At 36.1% G+C, this 16086-nt stretch overlaps 1 protein-coding gene across 4 annotated transcripts in view; it reads left to right on the top strand.

Annotated features, from left to right (window-relative positions):
- Atrx (ATRX chromatin remodeler) overlaps positions 1 to 16086 on the top strand; it is a 300168-nt gene that overhangs the window by 223180 nt on the left and 60902 nt on the right. For all 4 annotated transcript variants that reach the window (XM_087196600.1, XM_087196598.1, XM_087196599.1 and 1 more), the window contains 2 exons: positions 4601 to 4707; positions 10090 to 10198. In XM_087196600.1, coding sequence (XP_087052726.1) covers positions 4601 to 4707; positions 10090 to 10198 — 216 coding nt within the window. The remainder of the gene's footprint in view (positions 1 to 4600; positions 4708 to 10089; positions 10199 to 16086) is intronic.

The following is a 16086-nucleotide window of genomic DNA, read 5'->3' as shown; positions in this document are numbered from 1 at the left end:
CAGCGTCCACCTCCTTCCCCAAAATTACTGGTGGCCTTCTAACCTCTAAATCTAATTGCCATCTCTGAAACTTTTTATTTTACCTGTTTAGTTACTCATTTTTAAGCTTGTCTCCTGTGTTTTTTGCTCCTGTTTGTTTTATTTCAAACATTTGTGCCACCATTCTCTTTGCATCTCCACCCCCAAACTCACTTTCAAATTACTAGTCAAAAAACATTTTTTTAATTTTAGGGGTATTTTTTGTTTGTTTTGTTCTTTTTTTTTTTGTTTCTGTTTCTCACTATGTAGTTCAGACTGGCCTTGAACTCATGGTGTAGTCCAGGCTGGCCTCGTGCCTCAGTCTCCCAAATGCTGGGATTACAGGTGTACACCACCATACCAGCTAAAACTTTGAAGCAGACTTATAGTCTGAGGCGTTACAAGCCCCAATATCTGTTCATAGATATTTTTTAAAGGTATTTGTGATACTTTTCATAATTTAACATAAAATCTTTTGTTTTAAATAAATTTTAGCTTATTCGTCTAGCTGTTCTGAAAAGAGGCAAAAACCTCTGTTATATTCCCATACCACTTTTTAATGTACTGTAATCTTAACACATTCTAATATACCTGTTTGTTTATGTCTTTCCACTGGATAGGAAGCTGTTTGAAGACACAGCCTGTTTTATTCTTTTTTATTAATCCACCATACCTAGAATGTAGTGTATGCTCACTAAAAGTTTTTGTTTTTTGTATGGTTTTGTTTTGTTTTGTTTTGGTTGTAAATAGCTACTTATAGAGAAACGTGGTTCAGGTCAAGGATGACGTTAGGTTAGGATAGAGTGGTAGTAATGGAGCCTAAAGGTATGTTTTGGAGTAGAAACAAGACTTGATAGTGTGTAGTAAGAACAAGGTACTCAAGCTAGACATGGTGGCACATACTTGTAATTCTAGAAGTCGGGAGGCTGAGACAGGAGGATTAAGAATTTGAGGCTAGCTTGGACTAACTAGCAAGACTGTCTCAAAAAAAGAATAGTCGAAGAAAGATTCTTAGGCTTCAAGTTTATTAGAAGAGCATAGAAGGATTTTAGTGGTCTTTTCATTTCCTACCCAGTGCAGGAATTTCTTCTTCTATGTTCATTATAGGTCTCCTCATAGCCTCTCCTATGTTGGAATATTTGCTGTCTCAAAATGCTACCTGTTTGACTACTTTAAATTGTTTATGTCTCCTATCTTTAGTTTAAACCCTACCCCTACAGTTACTTTCCCTCTGGTCTAATATAGAACAGATCTATTCCATTTTTTTTTACTTTTATAGTGATCATTTTTATTTATAAGCCAAACTGAAAAGCAGTGTTCACATTGTAAAACTTTGCAATTCTATAATTGCAGTTAGTGCTAATATTTATTTGTGCAATATTTTCTTTTTTTCTTTTTATTTTTTTTCATACTGGGAATTGAACTCAGGACCTTGTGATTGCCAGGCACGTGCAGCGCCACTGAGCTACATCCCCAGCTCTGTCCAGTATTTTCTTAAGGAAAAGTTCAGACATCAACCAGAAAGAATTTTACTGTGAATACTCATATATTCATACTTAACTGTCCTTCTCCATGAATCCATCTTATTTCACTGATGCATTTTAAAGTTGTTTGTAAACATTACTACAACTATTTCAGGTTGCTCCTTTTTTAAAAAAACAGTGTGTTTATCTCTCTTCTCACTTTTAACCTTTCATTTTTCCTTGTTCTCTTCTTTGTATGTCATAATTTTAGTCCTGACCACATGGTTGTGTATATACTTCAGTTTGCTACCACTCTTGTCAAAATATGATCTCAATAAGCAAAACACCTCGGTTGAATTGTTATTAATACTGTTATATTCTGGATCCTGTGCTTCCATTCATGCAGTTGAACATAGAGGTGTTTATTTCAATATCTAAATAATATTATTGGTTCATAATAAAATTGGTCAACTAAGTCTCTCTCTTTTTTAAGAGTAACTGCTGTCAAATGAGATTCCCCCATTCTTTATTTGTGCAACTGAACTTTTGAGTCCAAATGAAAAATTGATATTTCACAGGGCAAGAGATAAATGAATTTTAGTTATTTTAGATAGTGTTATCCTATTGTTTCACAACTCCCTCCTGTAATAAAAATAAAGAGAAAAGGGAAGTAATCAAGAAAGAAACATCCTGATTTATAATATTTGCTAGTTTCCCTGGTATAAATACTCCCACCATTGAAAATTTCACACTAAAAACATTACAGTAGACATGGAAAAGGATGGTAATAATCAACTTTCTCATTCTAGGCTTATTATAGTCAACACCAGTACACCACTAATTTCAACACAACCCTCTGACTTACTTAAATATTTTTGATTGACTCTTTATTCTTAGCTTTATAAATGTGAATTTGGTAAGTAGTGCTTTTATATCTTCATGTGACTTACTAATAAATACATAAAATCAAAATGGCTTATACAGGTGTGGACTTTTCATCAATCAGGACAATAGTTCTTCATGTTTTCTTTAACTAGAAAAGGTTAACAAAAATAACCATTACTACATTGCTGTTTAGACCTCTTTAGCTTTTTTATGGTAAGACTTGTCTGAGCTTAGTGGTTCTCAGGCCGTCTTTAATTACTGAGTCAGATCAACCTCTCTTCCAGCATGGTAGCCCAATTTCAGATTAATTCCAATTAAATAATTCTAAAATGAAATAAGTTTCCCACTTATAAATCCCTCAAGAATTCATAGCTCAAAATGAATTGCTTCAATTAAGTTTTTTATTCAGGAAAAAATAATCAGACAACTGAGGGTATAAGGTATAGGCTCTGATTATTTAAACTGAACATCAGGCATCAGTTCATTTCCTTACCCTTATTCTACAAGTAAGCTAGTGGGAGAAAATAGAATCCAGTACTGCAGAACTCAGAAAATCCATATGTTTTTAATTTCAGCAGCTATTTCATAGTTGTTCTTTTTTTGTTCTACTAAATCTGAAGACTTCTAGCAGTGAGTATTGAAGGTCCTTTTGGAGTCAGAAGCACCTCCCTCTCCTATAGCACAGCTGTCAGAATCAAAACAAAATTCAAAGAAAACATGCTTGCCACAGGTATATAGTTTCTTATATATTGACCTGTTACGTTTGCATACATAAGACAGAGGAGACTCTCCTATATTTTCTTTCTAGATTTGTAAATTTCCATTATATAATATGTTCATTTGCTTCCAAATTTACTAATTCAATTTATTTTTCATCTATTAATCATTGGGTTAAATTAGAGCAGTGGCTTTTTTTTTTTTATTTAAAAAATTTTTTTTAGAGCAGTGGTTTTCAAACTTCTTTTTTGAGCCCCTGCAAGGTGGTGACCTAAAACAGAGGGTAACAGACCAGTGGCACTTTTCTTTTTTTCACAATGGCTAAAACATGCTTTGCTTATTTTAATTCCACATGAAGGTTTATGTTAACAAATAATTTTTATGGCTAAGAAAGAATTATAAAACCACCAAGATAGGTTGGCATGATGGTGGATGCCTGTAATCCTAGCCCTCTGGGAGGCTGAGGCAGAAGGATTGCAAGTTTGAGGCAGCCTGGGCAACTTAGCGAGACCCTGCCTCAAAATAAAAAATAGAAAAAGGGCTGGAGATGTAGCCCAATGCAATGGTCTTGTGTTCCCTAATACTGCCAAAAACAAAACCCACTAGAACCAGGAATTTGCAGACATCTTTCAAATGGAATGACAGGATATTGTAGAATGCATTTGAATTATTGGAATAAATGTAGTAGGCAGAGTTTTTAAACAACATCTTTTGTAGAGCAAAACTTTGTAATTTTGATGGAATCCAGTTATTTTTGGTACTAGATGTTAAACCCAGGGCTTTCACATTGAGGTACATGGCCAGCCCTTTTGAATTTTTTTTTTTCCCCAAGGCAGGGTCTCGCTAAGTTGCTCAGGCTGAGCTCAAGCTTGCGATTCTCTTGCCTCAGCCTCTCGAACTGCTGAGATTACGGGCATAGGCCACCACACCTGGCATGAAGTCCAGCTTATCAATATTTTTCACCAATCATACTTTCACTGTCATGTTTGAGAGCTTTATCTAACCCAAAGTTATCAAGATTTCCTCCTATGTGTTCTTCTAAATATTCTTTGGAATATGTATTTTACCTATTTTGAGTCAGATTTTGTATAAGCATGAAATTTAGACAAAGTTCTTTGTTTTGCATGTAGATGTCCAATTTTGTCAAGACCATTGTTGAAAAGACTATCTTTTTTTTCATTACCTTTACCCTTCTGTTAAAAATCAACTAACCATATTGTATGAGACTATATCTGGACTGCTCTGTTCCATTGATATATTTCTGTCCTTTGGCCAGGAGTAAACTGCCTTGATTATTGAACTTTAAGTATTAAAATCATGTAGTGAGGCCTCCAACTTTGTTTTTCTTAAAATTGTCTTGGCTACTCTGTGCTTGGCATTCCCATATGAATTTTACAATCAGCTTGTTAATTTCTTTAAAAAAATTCTTTTGGAATTTTGATTATAATTGTATTTAAATTTTAGATGTCTTTACTAGGCAAATCTTTTAATCTATGAACATTAATCTCTTTTTTCAGTCTTGTTTTTAGCCAGTCCCTCATATCTCTGGACTTGATTGAAGATTTTCTTGAATTGGCCAGTAGGGAGAAAACAGAAGATAAAGATAAACCTCTTATTTATAAAGGTGAGTTACAAATATTTATATAGCATAATTTTTAAATACTCATTTAAGCATACTATGCAAGCCTTTTAACAATAAAGAAAAACTACCTAAAGTTTCAGAACCCTAATATAATTTTTTCTTATATTTTCTCCTTGTCTTTATCAACCTATATCTGGACTTTTTTCGGTTTTGGTTTTGGTATTTTTTGAGACAAGGCCTTGCTTTGTGGTTCAAGCTGGCCTTGAACTCACTATGTAGCCCAGGCTGGCGCCAAATTCCTGTTAATCCTCTTGACTCAGCCTCCTGAGTGCTGGGATTACAGGCATGCACCACCATGCCCGACACTGGTCTTTATTTTTTATGTATTTCTCTATTTTTCTATTTTTTTGGTACTAGGGATCAAACTCAGGACCTTGTGCTTGCAAGGCAGGCGTGGTGCCGCTGAGCTAAATCCTCGGCCCCCTCTTGGGTATATTTTAATTTTATAACATGATATGAGATACAAATAGTAAAATGGTCTCTATAGTGAATCACATTAACTTATCTGTCATCTCACATACTTGACTTTATTGTGAGAAGACCACTAAAATCTACTTAACAAAAATCCCTAATTTAATAGTCTTTATTGTTGGAATTCTAGGATAAATTAACATTTTTTAAAACAGCTTTTCAAATTTTAAAAAAATTTTTTTGTGGTACTGAGTCATATGGCCCTTTTATTTTTGGACAGGATCTCACTAACCTACCCAGACTGGCTTCAAACTTGAAATCCTCTTCACTAGACTTCCCAAGTAACTAGAATTACATAGATGTACTGTAACATACTCAGCTAAGCATCATTATTAATTAATATATAATAATTAACATCCTGTACAGTTTGCCCATTTAAAGTGTAGAATACAGTGATTTTAGTGTATACATAGATATATGCAACTGTCACCACAGTCAGTTTTTGAACATTTTAACATTTGTTTTGTTTGATTTGAGCCAGGGTCTCACTATGTAGTCCAGGCTGGCCTTGAACACACTGTGTAGCCCAAGCTAGCCTCAAACTCAAGATATTCCTGCCTCAGTGTTTCCAGTTCTGGGATTACAGGCATATGTCACCGTGCCGAGCTATCCTAGTGGTTTAATGTGAAATAGGAAGAAAAGATCCAAAGTGGAAGGGGAAGTGGGAGTGAGTAGGGGAAAGGAAAGAAGGGAAAGAAAAAATTTGAGAAAAGACAGAAAAAACAAAGTGTTTTTGTAAATAGGGAGGGGTGGAGGGCTGGAAGGAGGGGAAGGGGAATGGGGAAAAAAACAATCAAGATATACCATGTACAGGTACAAATTCTCAATGATGAATGTGATCATAATGTATACCTAAATGTACCAATAAACTTAATGAATAATAAAATAATAATAATGCCTTCTAACCACTAATGGTTGACCATTTTTTCATATCCTTTCTATTTTATTCTAATTTTATGAATTGTCTTCAGTATATCTTTAGAACTCTAAGTTCGGGCTATCTTTTGAGTTACTGCTATTATTACTGCTACTATCACGACCATTGTGTATTGGCCACTGAGGGAGGGTCTGTGGGTAATACAAGAAATCATGCAATAGAGGATGATCAAACATATGATGCAGGTTGAACATCCCTAATCTGAAAATGAGAATCCAAAATGCTTTGAAATCTAAAACTTTTAAAGCACTGATAAGATAAAAGTTTCAGATTGTAGAGCATTTTGGATTTCATATTACTGGGTCAGGAATGTTCAAGTGGTAGTCTGTGCAAATATTTCAAAATCCAGACACCTCTGAAGTCTGAAACACTTGTGGTCCCAAGCATGTCAGATAAGAAATTCTCAGTCTGTAATATGTGCTATGATAGAGATAGGCATAATTTACTATGGGATCTCAAGTGATGAATATTAAGTACTACTTTCTGTGTGATAGGCACTATTTTGTTTTTTTTTCTTACATAAATTTATTTAATCTTCACAACCCTATGTAATAGGTACTCTGATTATCTCTATATTTATATGTTAAAAAACTGAACTACAAGGAGTTTATTTGCCCTAAGTGGAAATTTTAGTAAATAGTGAAGTAGAGATTAAATTTGGGGAGTAAGTAAGTCTACTCTTAACTACTAACCTTCATTGGCTATTCGTTTTTCTGTGTTAGATTCATGGAAGTGGTATTAGAAATTGTTCATTTGCAGTATCACAGAAAGTATGTTAAAATGCTTTTTAAAATTGTCATATCATTTCCCTTTATTTTTGACTAGGTTATTTAATAATTATTCTACTAAAGTGACGATACAAATGTAACTCCAGTCTCTTTTCTACCTTTTTATCCTACATCTCTCTCAGCATAGATATGTATACCTTTTTGTAACTGAAAGAAATAAGTCACAAATACGTGCGCTGTCGAAGCAAGCACAAGAAGTCACAAATAAATAAAATGACTTTCTTAGACATTACTGTTACCAGGCTTTGGAATGTGGTTTCTAGGTTCTTTCTGTACTGAGCAAAGAAATGGTCAAATAAGCACAAATGGTAGCAAAGTTTTATTAAAGATAGGGAAAGAAACAGGCTCTGCAGAGTGAGTTTGGGGTATGGAAAAGTAGGAAAAGAAATACATCTTACAGTGTGAGGGTGGGCCACCATGCAAGAGTGAACACAGTGGCAAAAACTCAATGTGGACTGTCCTTTTCGTATTACCCAAGGGGGCAGGTCTGCTCTGTTTTCTGTCATTCCAGAACAGTCATCCTTGTTCCTGGACATGGCTATTTCAACGACAGATCAGGTTAGCAGGAAAAGTTGTACACAACAGCTGGGCTTTACTAAAAAATTTACCCCAAAGATCTATTTAGTGATCTGTAACATACACATAAGGAACTCATAGATGAATTGTAAAGCCTGGGGACTTTACCTAACTACAGGATCACATTCAAGGAAAACAGAACTGGTGGTGCATGCTTGTAATCACAGCACACAAGAAGTTGAGACAGGAGGACTATAATGAGTTCAAGGCCAGCCTGGACTATGCAGCGAGACCCTGTCTCAAAAAACTGAAAAAAAAAAAAAAAGGCAGAGGCCATGCACTTCCTTTCCCCTATCCCATGTGGTGGGACATAGAAGGCTGCTCTACCCTCTATCTGCTTACTTTTCCCTGGTAACTAAGGAAAAAAAGTTAAACAAATTGAGTTGTTTTTTTGTTTTTTTTTGTTGTTTTTTTTTTACAGATGAAAGCATGAATGGGAAAGAAGGGACAAGGAGGGGAATGTGGCTTTCTTGGGGTAAAACTGGGCTCCTTCTTGGCCTGAGTCCATAGACTTCACCAGTTCCTGTGGATAGTGTCAGCTATCACCTGATTGACCACTTGAATCTGCACAGCTTAGGACATTCTCCCAGCAACCCAAAAAAAGGGAGCCGTGGTATCAGGAAATCTGAGTTTATACCCTTTGGTTTTGAGAGAAAGAGATCAAAAGAGCAGTTTAGAGAACCTCTCTGAAATTAAATATGTATAGGTCCCCACAATTGTATATGCTTTGGAGATTGCTTCCTTCAATGTGCCTTGGAGGCTGGTTTTCTCTACTGTGCCTCAGAATTGAGTCTCCCATGCTGGCTGCATGAGAAACTTTACTTGAGACATTGAATGGGGGCTTCATCTTTATTTTGTATCTCTCTGGACAATCTAGAGTTTTCGGAGTTCCATCTAACCCAGGGATGAGGTGTGATGTTAATCTAAAGGAATACTTAGGCTCCTACAAGTGAGGGACTTGGCCTAGGAGTGAATGGTTAAACTACAGGGCAAAAACATGTAGGCTCTGTGAGAAGTGAATGATTAAACAAGAAGTTGTTTAAATTAATGAGGTGTATTGTATCTGACCGTTTTCCTTCCCCGTTTTTTCAAGAAAATTGCCTAGCCTTGAGACAGCTTCTTGTCCAAACTGCTTTTCTTCTGCTTTTTTTCTCTTACAGTGATACTCTAAATAAAAGCCCGAGAGTTCTCAGCTTCGGTGCTGCTCCTGGGAGTCTCCCTAACTCTGGGTGCACTCTGTTGAATTGCCCCTCTGGCATTCTCAGTGATTAAACTGAGTCTTGTGTCTGAATAATCATTTATCTTCTATGCTGCCATGGTTGCACACTGCGACAGCTACACATCTTGGAGTGTGCCTCTTGAAACGTGTTTTTGGTCAGAGGGAGCAAACGCCTCAAGCTTTTCTAGGGGCTTAGTTATCTCTACCTGCTAGAAAAGAAATTTTAAAACCCTGTGACTGCAGAAGGAGAGAAAAAGATAAACTATGCTTCAGAGAAAACGCTCCAGAGGCCCAAGGGATTGAGGGAAAGTAGGGACAAAGAAAGAAAATAACTAAATAAACAAAGAGCTTTTTGGCTGGACTTGCCAAACCGAAGTCCAGATCTCTGCAGCCTCCACGTCTCTTTTTAGGTCCCTTCGTGGTCGCCAAGATAAATGTCACTGAGTTGGGCCTGAGCGTCCCCAAGGCTGAAATAAGGAAGTTAACCCAACCCTTTAAAATAAGTGTACAGGTTTGCTGACACCCTTCACAGAAAAAGAATTTTCAGGGTGTGTCCGTAAGAGAGGCATGAGAAGGATTTATTAGAGGTAGATACAGGATGTACTCAAGAGCAGAGTACAGGTGCTCAGAGAAATGAGGCACTCACTGTCTAAAAAGTTGATACATTGAATCACTAAATTATACATTTTGGTCTTCACATGCACACACACAAATAATATTCATGAAATGGGGGAATATGTGCTGAAATTTTTTCCTAACCGATGAAAATTTTTGGCACATAACATACACTCAGTAAATATTTGCTCAGTGAGTGAGTAAAAACATTCTTTGGTTCTTACCTGATTATTATCTAGTTGTTAATAAAGGGACAAAAATCTATTCAGTTGCTAATTTAATTAAAATCAAGCCTCTTGAGCAAAGTGCACATAATTTAATAATCTTTGGAGTTCTGAAGGATTCTAATTCAACACTTTTTAGGAATTTTCCTAGATGGCCGTGGTGATGTACATCTGTAATCCCAGCACTCAGGAAACTGAGACCATAAGCTCAAAGCTAGCCTGGGATACATAGTGAGGACCAGCCTAAACTACATAGCAAGACTATCTCAAAAAAAAAGAAAAGAAAAAGAAAATTCTCCTATAGGTGAAACATTTTTAAAATATGTATGCTCATCAATATCTATTTCAAAGAATCTTGTGATGAATTTATTTGTAATACAATAAATATCCCTCGATTAAGAAACTATCCATGTTTCTCTATAAATAGAATATATATAACCCACTTTTAAGTGGTCTGGAGGGAAGAAAATCTACTACTGATAGTAGTAATCAGAAAATATATCAAATCCTTGTGTTTGCTTGTTAAATTTTCAGGCGAAGGGAAGTGGCTCCGAAACATTGACTACTATCGTTTAGATGGTTCTACTACTGCACAGTCAAGGAAGAAGTGGGCTGAAGAATTTAATGATGAAACTAATGTAAGGTATGAAACATTTTTTCCATCTGTAGATTTTTTTTCATTACTGGAGATTGAACTCAGGGCCTTCACACTGACCTGCAATCCCCAGCCCACTTTATATTTCAACACAGGTTCTTAGTCACAAAGTTGCTCAAGCTGGGCTGGAACTTGCAATCCTTCTGCCTGAGCCTCCCAGAGTGCTAGGATTACAGGTGTGTGCCATCATACCTAGTTGCATGTACAGATTTTTTTTATAACAAAAATTTTTATTATGTTCCATTATTAGGAGTATTCCAAAAATGGAATACTAGACATAAAAAGATTATATAGAATATGGAGAAAATACAGATCTTGTGCAATGCTAGTGGGAATATAAATTAGAAGAGCCACTGTGGAAAACATGTTGTTCCTTCCAAAAATTTTCTTCAAACTTACCACATGTTCTGGATTTTCGTAGGTCCTACATATGTGTCCTTGACAGACATTTATCTCAAGGTGAATTATATTAGCTATGTTTTCTTATTTTCCTTATTCTTGATGTGCTGGTATTTGGGAGCCTCATAAACCCAGAATGTATAGATTTTTAAAATTTTATTTTTAATTTATATGCAGTAAAATTTCAGTTTTTAGTATATACTTCTATAATTATTGACAAATGAAAGATACAGTCAAGATAGAGAACCATTTTTTATCACACACAACATGTACACCCTGCCCCAAATTCATTCATAGGATCACACATTTTGTCTTCAAGAACCTAGATATATCATGTACAGGTACAAATTCCCAATGATGAATGTGATCATAATATATATCTAAAATGTACCAATAAACCTGTTTTGTATTTTTTTCAATTTTTAAATTTATGGCATTGGGATCAAAACCCCAGGCTTCAAACTAAACATGTGTTATACCACTGAACTGCATCTACAATCACATTTGTTTTTATTAAGTTTATTGGTAGATTTTAGGTATATACATAATGATCACATTCATCATATGGAATGTCTACCTGTACATGATATATCTGGGTTCTTATTTTTTCCCATTCCACTTCCCTCCCTTCAGCCTCTTTACCCCTCATTATTTACAAAAGCTGTGTTTCTATTTTTTTCTTTTCTCATTTCTTTTCTCATTTTTTCCCTTCTTTCCTCCCCCACTCATTTCCCTAGTTCCCCTTGAAATATTTTCTTCCTATTTCAGAATATCTATTATACGTTTTGGTCCTCATTTATACTTTCAGTTTCTGACATCAGAGAAGCAATGCATGTGTGTCCAATTTATTTCACTTAAGAGAATGATCTCAAGGTGTATCCATTTAGATGTAAATGTCTTGAGGTTATCATTATAACTGAGTAGTACTCCATATTAAAAACACACACACACACACACACATCATTATCCATTCATCAGTTGATGGGCATTTGGGCTGTTTCCAAGATTTAGCTATTACCAACTGTGTCACTATAAACATGGGTGTGCATATATCGCTGTGGTATGATGCTTCTAATTCTTTTGGGAAGATACCAAGAAGGAGAATAACTAGGTCAAATGGAACCCCTAGTTTTAGTTTTTTGAGGAATTTCCACACTGATTTCCATAGTGGTTGCACCAGTTTACACTCCCTCCAGCAGTGGAGAAGGCTTCCTTTTTCCACACAGCCCTGCCAGCATTTGTTGTTGCTTGATTTGTTGATAGCAGCCATTCTTTCTGGAGTGAGATGGAATCTCTGCGTTGTTTTTCATTTGCATCTTCAAATGACCAGTGATGTAGAATATTTTTTCATATATTTATTTGCCATTTCTACTTCATCTGAGAAGTGTCTGTTCATTTCAGATGCCCATTTTTGGATTGGGTCTTTAAATTTGGGAGGTCTGATCTTTTTAAGTTCTTTATAGATTTGAGATAGTAGGCCTTTGTCTGAGGAAGAGCAGGTAAAGTTTTTTTCCCACATTGTGGGTTGTCTCTTCACTTTGTTAGTGGTTTCTCTTGATGTGCAAAAGCTTTTTAATAAGATGAGTTTGCAGTTGTTGATTCTTTGTGATAGTTTTCATGTGACCAAGGTTTTGTTCATAAAAACTTTTCCTACACCAATGTCTTTAAGAGTTCTACCTAACCAACTTTCTAGCAGATTTAAGTATTTTTGTTTTAATATTTAGATCTTTGATCCATTTTGATTTTATTTTAATACATAGTAAAAGATATGGGTCTAGTTGTAATCTGCAGCAAGTTGAAACTTAGTTTTTCCAGCACCATTTATTAAAGAGGGTATCTTTCCTGTAGTGAAGGTGTTTGCCTCCTTTGTCAAAGATAAGGTGGCTGAGTATGTCTGGAGTTGTTTCTGCATCTTCTAATCTGTTCCATTGATCCTCTGGTCTGTTGTTTTTTGGGGGGTTTTTGCCAGTACCATGCTGTCTTTATTACAGTAGCTTTGTAGTATAGTTTCAAGTTTGGGATTGTGATGCCTCCTGCCTTCTCTTTGTTGCCTAGAATTGCCTTTGCTATTGTAGGTTTCTTCTCGCTCCAAATGAATGTTAGGATTATTTTCTCCAATTTTGTGAGATATGCTGTTGGAATATTGATTGAGATTGCATTAAATCTATACAATAGTTTGGGAAGTATGGCCATTTTTATTGGTTCTTACCCAAGAACAAGGGATATCTTTCCATTTTCTGATATCCTCTTCGGTCTGTTTTTTCAGAGTACTGTAGTTTTCAATGTAGAGGTCTTTTACTTCCTTAATTAGATTGATTCCTAGGTATTTCATTTTCTTTGGATGCTATTATGAAAGGTGTTGTTCCCCCAATTCCTCTCTCAGTGAATCTGTTATTCATGTACAGGAAGGCTAGTGATTTTTGAGTGTTGACTTTGTATCCAACTATTCTTCTGAAATTGGTTATTAAGTCTAGAAGTCTTTTGGTTGAGTTTTTGGGGTCTTCTATATAGAGTATCATGTCATCTGCCAATAATGACAGTTTAACTTCTTCATTTCCTATCCTTATCTTTTATTTCTTTCTTTTTTCTAATTGCTGTGGCTAATGTTTCCAGGACTATATTGAACAAGAGTGGTGACAATGGACATCGTTGTCTTGTTCCTGATTTTGGAGTGAAAGTTTTCAGTTTTTGCCCATTTAATATGATGTTGGCTGTTGGTTTTTCATAGATGGTTATTATCAGATTGAAATAAAAGACCATCTATTCCAATTTTCTGTAGGGTTTTTATCATGAATGGGTGTTAGACTTTGTCCAATGCTTTTCCTGCATCTGATGAGATGAACATGTTTTTTGTCCTTGACTTTGTTAATATAGTGTATTATATTTATTGATTTGCATATGTTGAACCATCCCTGCATCCCTGGGATGAATCCCACTTGGTCATGGTATATAATCTTCTTGATGATCTACTGCATTCTGTTTGCCAGTATTTTTTTTTGAGGATTTTTGCATGTATGTTCATTAGAGAGATTGGCCTAGAGTTCTCTTTTTCAGTTGGGTCCTTCTTTGGTTTTGGAATCAAGGAATACTTGTTTCCAGGAATGAATTTGGGAGTATTGCAACCCTTTCAGTTTCATTAAAAGGAGTTTGAGGGCTGGGGATTTAGCTCAGTGGTTTGGCCGCCTGCTACGCAAGCACAAGGACCTGAGTTTGATCCGTGGTACCAAAAAAAAAAAAAAGAGTTTGAGAAGTAGTGGCATTAGGTCTTATGTACATTTCTTATAGAATTTAGCAGTGAAGCCATCAGGACCTGGGGTTTTCTTTCTTGGTAAGTTTTTATTACATTTTCTATTTCATTGACTGATACTGGGTTGTTTAGAATTTTTATATCTTCTTGGCTCAGCCTTGCTAATTCATAGGTATCTAGGAATCTGTCCATTTCTTCTGTGTTTTCCATCTTATACAAGTTCTCAAAGTAGGTATTGATGATTCTTTGGATTTCTGCAAGATCTTTTATAATTTCACTGTTTTCATTCCATCTCATTTCCCTTTGGGGTTGCTGTAGGTGATCTGGAAGTCTGGTTTTGAGACTTATTTACGTGTTTTCTCATTTTGACTTGGGGGGCGGGGGGGTGCTGTTGGCGCCCGCACGGCTCACCTCCTCTGAGCTGGGAGAGGTGGAACAGGGGCCGGGAGCGGTGGTAGGGATGGTGGCCCGGAAGCCCCTTCCTCTGGGCCAGGAGCGGCGGGACAGAAGGCGGCCCCAAAGCCCTTTCCTCTGGGCTGGGAGCGGCGGGAGGGATGGTGGCCAGGAAGCCCATTCCTCTGGACCAGGAGCAGTGGGACGGTGGCTCAGAAGCCCCTACCTCTGGGCCGGGAGTGTCGGGACGGATCACTGTTTTCATTCCTAATGGCATGGATTTGAGCATTTTCTTTCCTTTTTTTGATAAATTTGGCTAAGTATTTGTCAATTTTATTTAATCAAAGAACCAACTCTGCGACTTGTTGATTTTTTTATATCATTCTCTTAGTCTCTATTGCATTAATTTTTGCTCTGATCTTTATAATTTTCTCCCTTGTATGAGCTTTGGATTTGACTTTTAATATAGTGATCTTCTTTTTCTAGACGCTTGAGGTTCAACATTAGGTTGTTTATATGAGCTCGCTCTGTTTTCCTAATATGGGCCTTCACTGCTATGAATTTCCCTTGCAGAACTCTTTTCATTGAGTCCCATAAACTCTGGTATGTTTTATTGGCATTATAATTTAATTGTAGAAACTGTCAAATTTCTTTTTTAATTTCATCTGTGAGCAGTTGGTTTTTCAGGAGGGTATTATTTAATTTGCATGTGTTTATGAAGTTCTTGTGGTTCCTTTAGTCATTAATCTCCAATATTTGCACTATCAGCTGATAATATGTATGGGATAACTTTAATTCCTTTGCCTTTACTTAGGTATATTCTATAAACTAGCATGTGATCTATTTTGGAGAACATCCCATGTGCAGCTGAGAACAAGAGGTATTCTGATATTTTGGGATAGAATACTCTGTAGATATCTATTACGTCCATTTGATCAAAAGTTTGGTTAAGTTCTAATATTTCATTGTTAAGTCTTTGTCTAGTTGATCTGTCTGTGCCAGTGGGGTGTTGAGGTCCTCCACTACAACTGTATTAGTGATTGATTTTTCATATCTGTTAATATTTATTTTATACAGTTGGGTGCACTAGTATTTGGTGCATATATATTTACGATTGTTATCTCTTCTTGGATTGTTCCATTTACAAGGATGTAGTGACCTTCTTTGTCTCTCTGTGAATTAGTCTTGGCTTGAAATCCACTTTGTCTGCAAATAGATTGGCTCTCCCTGCTTTTTTGTGGTTCCTATTGCATAGAGTATTATTTTCCATCCCCTGACTTCCAGTCTATGTATTTCTTTTTTTTTCTATGTATTTCCTTTTGAATTAAATGTGTTTCTTTTATGCATCATATTGTTGGATCTTGCTTCTTTTTTTTTGGTACCGGGGATTGAACTCAGGATCTTGTGCTTTCAAGGCAGGCGTTGGAACCACTGAGCTAAATCCCCGGCCCTGCATCTTGCTTCTCGATCCATTCTACCAGTCTGTTTCTCTTGATTGGTGAATTGAGACCATTAGCCTTGATGGTTATAATTGATATGTTTTGACTTATCCTTGTCATGATACTTTCCTGTTGTTGGCTCCCTTTTTTCCTCCTCCGTTTAATTTCTTGCTTTGTCTGATGTATTCATTCTGTTGGGGTTCATGGAATTGTAATCCCATTATCTCTTTGTAGAATATCCTTCAGAACACTTTGGAGTACTGGTTTAGGATTCATGAAGTTCTCCAGATGTTCTTTGTCATGGAAATATCTTATTTCTCCATCAGTTTTAAAAGATCATTTTGCAGGATGCATCAATATTGGTTGATTGATTTTTTTTTTTAGGGCTTAAAATACTT

The sequence above is a fragment of the Heterocephalus glaber genome, unplaced genomic scaffold (genome assembly GCF_053883595.1).
Source record: "Heterocephalus glaber isolate CG9 unplaced genomic scaffold, H.glaber_assembly_v1.0 deba00001613, whole genome shotgun sequence".
In the NCBI taxonomy this organism is placed as follows: domain Eukaryota; kingdom Metazoa; phylum Chordata; class Mammalia; order Rodentia; family Bathyergidae; genus Heterocephalus; species Heterocephalus glaber.
This window is presented reverse-complemented; position numbering and strand designations above follow the sequence as displayed.